The 2,356-nt window shown below is 40.7% G+C and overlaps 1 protein-coding gene across 1 annotated transcript; it reads left to right on the forward strand.

Moving 5' to 3' along the window:
• The first annotated feature begins 609 nt into the window (after window positions 1-609).
• LOC101300625 (ribosomal RNA small subunit methyltransferase G-like) lies at window positions 610-2,356 on the forward strand. Its single transcript, XM_004299541.1, has 7 exons — window positions 610-817; window positions 908-1,100; window positions 1,188-1,297; window positions 1,401-1,479; window positions 1,567-1,634; window positions 2,029-2,095; window positions 2,194-2,356. The coding sequence occupies exons 1-7, from the start codon at window positions 620-622 to the stop codon at window positions 2,304-2,306; spliced, it is 828 nt and encodes a 275-aa protein (XP_004299589.1). The 5' UTR covers window positions 610-619; the 3' UTR covers window positions 2,307-2,356.

Genomic DNA, 2,356 nt, shown 5'->3' on the forward strand with positions numbered 1-2,356 from the left:
TGAAATAGAACAGTTGGATTTCATGTTCTAGATATGAAACATTAAGAGCATCTCCAATGGAATAGTCTTTTTTGCCACAGAAGCTCAACAACTAGTTTTGACAGAACCACAATGCTCCAACCCAGAGGTCAAATCTACATGGTTGCCACCGTGGTTGATAGTTCTTAACTTCACTGTCAAATTTGACATCTTCAATTCAAGATGTCTTTGTTTGTTTATCATTGTTTCACTCTCTCTCTCTCTCTCTCTCTCTCTCTCTCTCTCTCTCTCTCTCTCTCTCTCTCTCTCTTCGTTCTCTCTTTAAATTTGACATACCCATTGGAGTAGAGATTGTCAAAATAGACTATGGCCGTATCAGCCTTCAAAATTATCAAATTTTGAATTTGACACAAACCTTTTGACATCTTTACTGGAGATGCTCTTAGTTAGTTATTTGTATCCTCAAGTTGGATCTTTGAGGTTCTATTTAGCCGATTGGAGATGGGATTTAGCACAAAAGTTCTAAAACTTAATTTAGAAGCCATCAATGGGAGAAGGCCCAAGTTTAGAGAGCCCACGTTATAACCCATCTCTCTCATTATATATAACAAAGCGAAACAAAGAACGGGCGCGCGCCAAGATGTTGTTGGGTAGCCGTTGCGCACTAGTCCCAGTCTCTCTGGGGACTTTTTTCAAACACCTTCCGCGCTCAAAACCCACCCCCATCTTCCCTTCCAAAACCCTCACCACCACCGCCACAATCCACTTCGACGCCTTGGATTCCCGCCAGAAACACCAAATCCATCTCTACGTCGACACCCTTCTCGATTGGAACCAGGTCTCTCTCTCTCACTCTCTTACACCAATCCTCCATTTATTTTTGAGCTTAAAATTGATTAATGTTGTTAACTTGTTATCATCTTTGCAGAGAATGAACCTGACCGCAGTTCGAGAAGCCGGTGAGGTAATGGAGAGGCATATTGACGATTCGCTCGCGATCATACCGCCCATAACAGACTCTTATCTCTCTAATTGCGGTGCTTCATTTGGAAATCTCAGTCTCATTGATGTCGGTAGCGGCGCAGGACTGCCCGGCTTGGTCTTGGCCATTGCTTGCCCCGGTAATATATATATTCGCTACAAGTTTCATATGTTTTATATTTGGGGTGGTTTGAATTAAATTACTTGATGCTGGATTGGTGGTGTAGATTGGAAAGTGACCCTGATGGAGTCGATGAGCAAACGATGTGTGTTTTTGGAGCATGCTGTTAATCATGTTGGTTTGTCAAATGTGGAGATTGTAAGAGGAAGAGCAGAGGTAGTGTTTCTGTGGAAGTTTTAATATTTGTGGTCGCACAAACACGTACAGGTAGAAATTGGTTGGCATTAAACTAAGTGTGTCGAATTTTGCTATAGGACAGAACTTGGGTCAGGATGTTTGCTTCAGGGAGAAATATGATGTAGCGGTAGCCAGAGCGGTTGCGGAGATGAGAATTTTAGGTGGGAATGAAAAGCTCTTTGTCATGATTTGTTGAAAAGACTCGTTCTTTACATTGAGTTGTTGATTTTTATTACTTTGGTGGTCAGCGGAATACTGTCTTCCTCTGGTTCGCGTTGGTGGCTTGTTTGTGGCTGCAAAGGGTCATGATCCTCAGGTATGTATTTGGTTCTGCATACATCAACCGATCATGTAGCCTCACTAAAGAGCAAAATATTCCGGATATGAAAGAATGGCATAGTGACAAGTTCCTTTTCTTGGTTTGTCTTTGAGATTCCCTATCACATGAAGATTTTTGTACATTTGCAAGTCTTACCTATTAACCAGTTCTTTCTGAAGTTGTTCTTTCTGAAGTTTGATTATAGAATTCCATGAATGAGGAACCTAGCTATTTATCAGTAGTATATGCAAAATGCCGTTTAAATTGTTTAACAATCTTGCTTGTGCATGTTGTTTGGACCTTTAAATACTCTGGCAACTGTCCATTTTTTCTTGAACTAAGTTTCTAGATATGAACTATTAATCAATCGGTATGTTGTACATTTGAACAGATGGAAGTAAAGAATGCAGAAAAAGCCATTCAAATATTGGGTGCTTCCATACGACAACTATGCCCAGGTATGTCTTATTTCCAATTTGATAGAAAATCAACCACTCAAGTGTATGATGGACATAGCTAAATTAATTCTTTTGATGCAACCCCTGTCTGTACCCAGTGGAATCTCACAGCCCGTATGGACAAAGAACGGCCATTGTATGCCTGAAAACCAGTCCCACCCCAAAGAAGTACCCTCGTGATCCAGGTACCCCGGTAAAAGTACCACTATGAATAGTTCATATATATGGCCATTTTGAATGTAATATTTAGTTCACCTGCCA

Source organism: Fragaria vesca, linkage group LG5 (genome assembly GCF_000184155.1).
Source record: "Fragaria vesca subsp. vesca linkage group LG5, FraVesHawaii_1.0, whole genome shotgun sequence".
Classification (NCBI taxonomy): Eukaryota; Viridiplantae; Streptophyta; class Magnoliopsida; order Rosales; family Rosaceae; genus Fragaria; species Fragaria vesca.

Coding starts and splice junctions, on each gene's coding strand:
- LOC101300625 (XM_004299541.1), top strand. CDS start 620: ATGTTGTTGGGTAGCCGTTGCGCACTAGTCCCAGTCTCTCTGGGGACT. Junction 818..907: donor CCCTTCTCGATTGGAACCAG/GTCTCTCTCTCT, acceptor TCATCTTTGCAG/AGAATGAACCTGACCGCAGT. Junction 1,480..1,566: donor TGCGGAGATGAGAATTTTAG/GTGGGAATGAAA, acceptor TTTGGTGGTCAG/CGGAATACTGTCTTCCTCTG.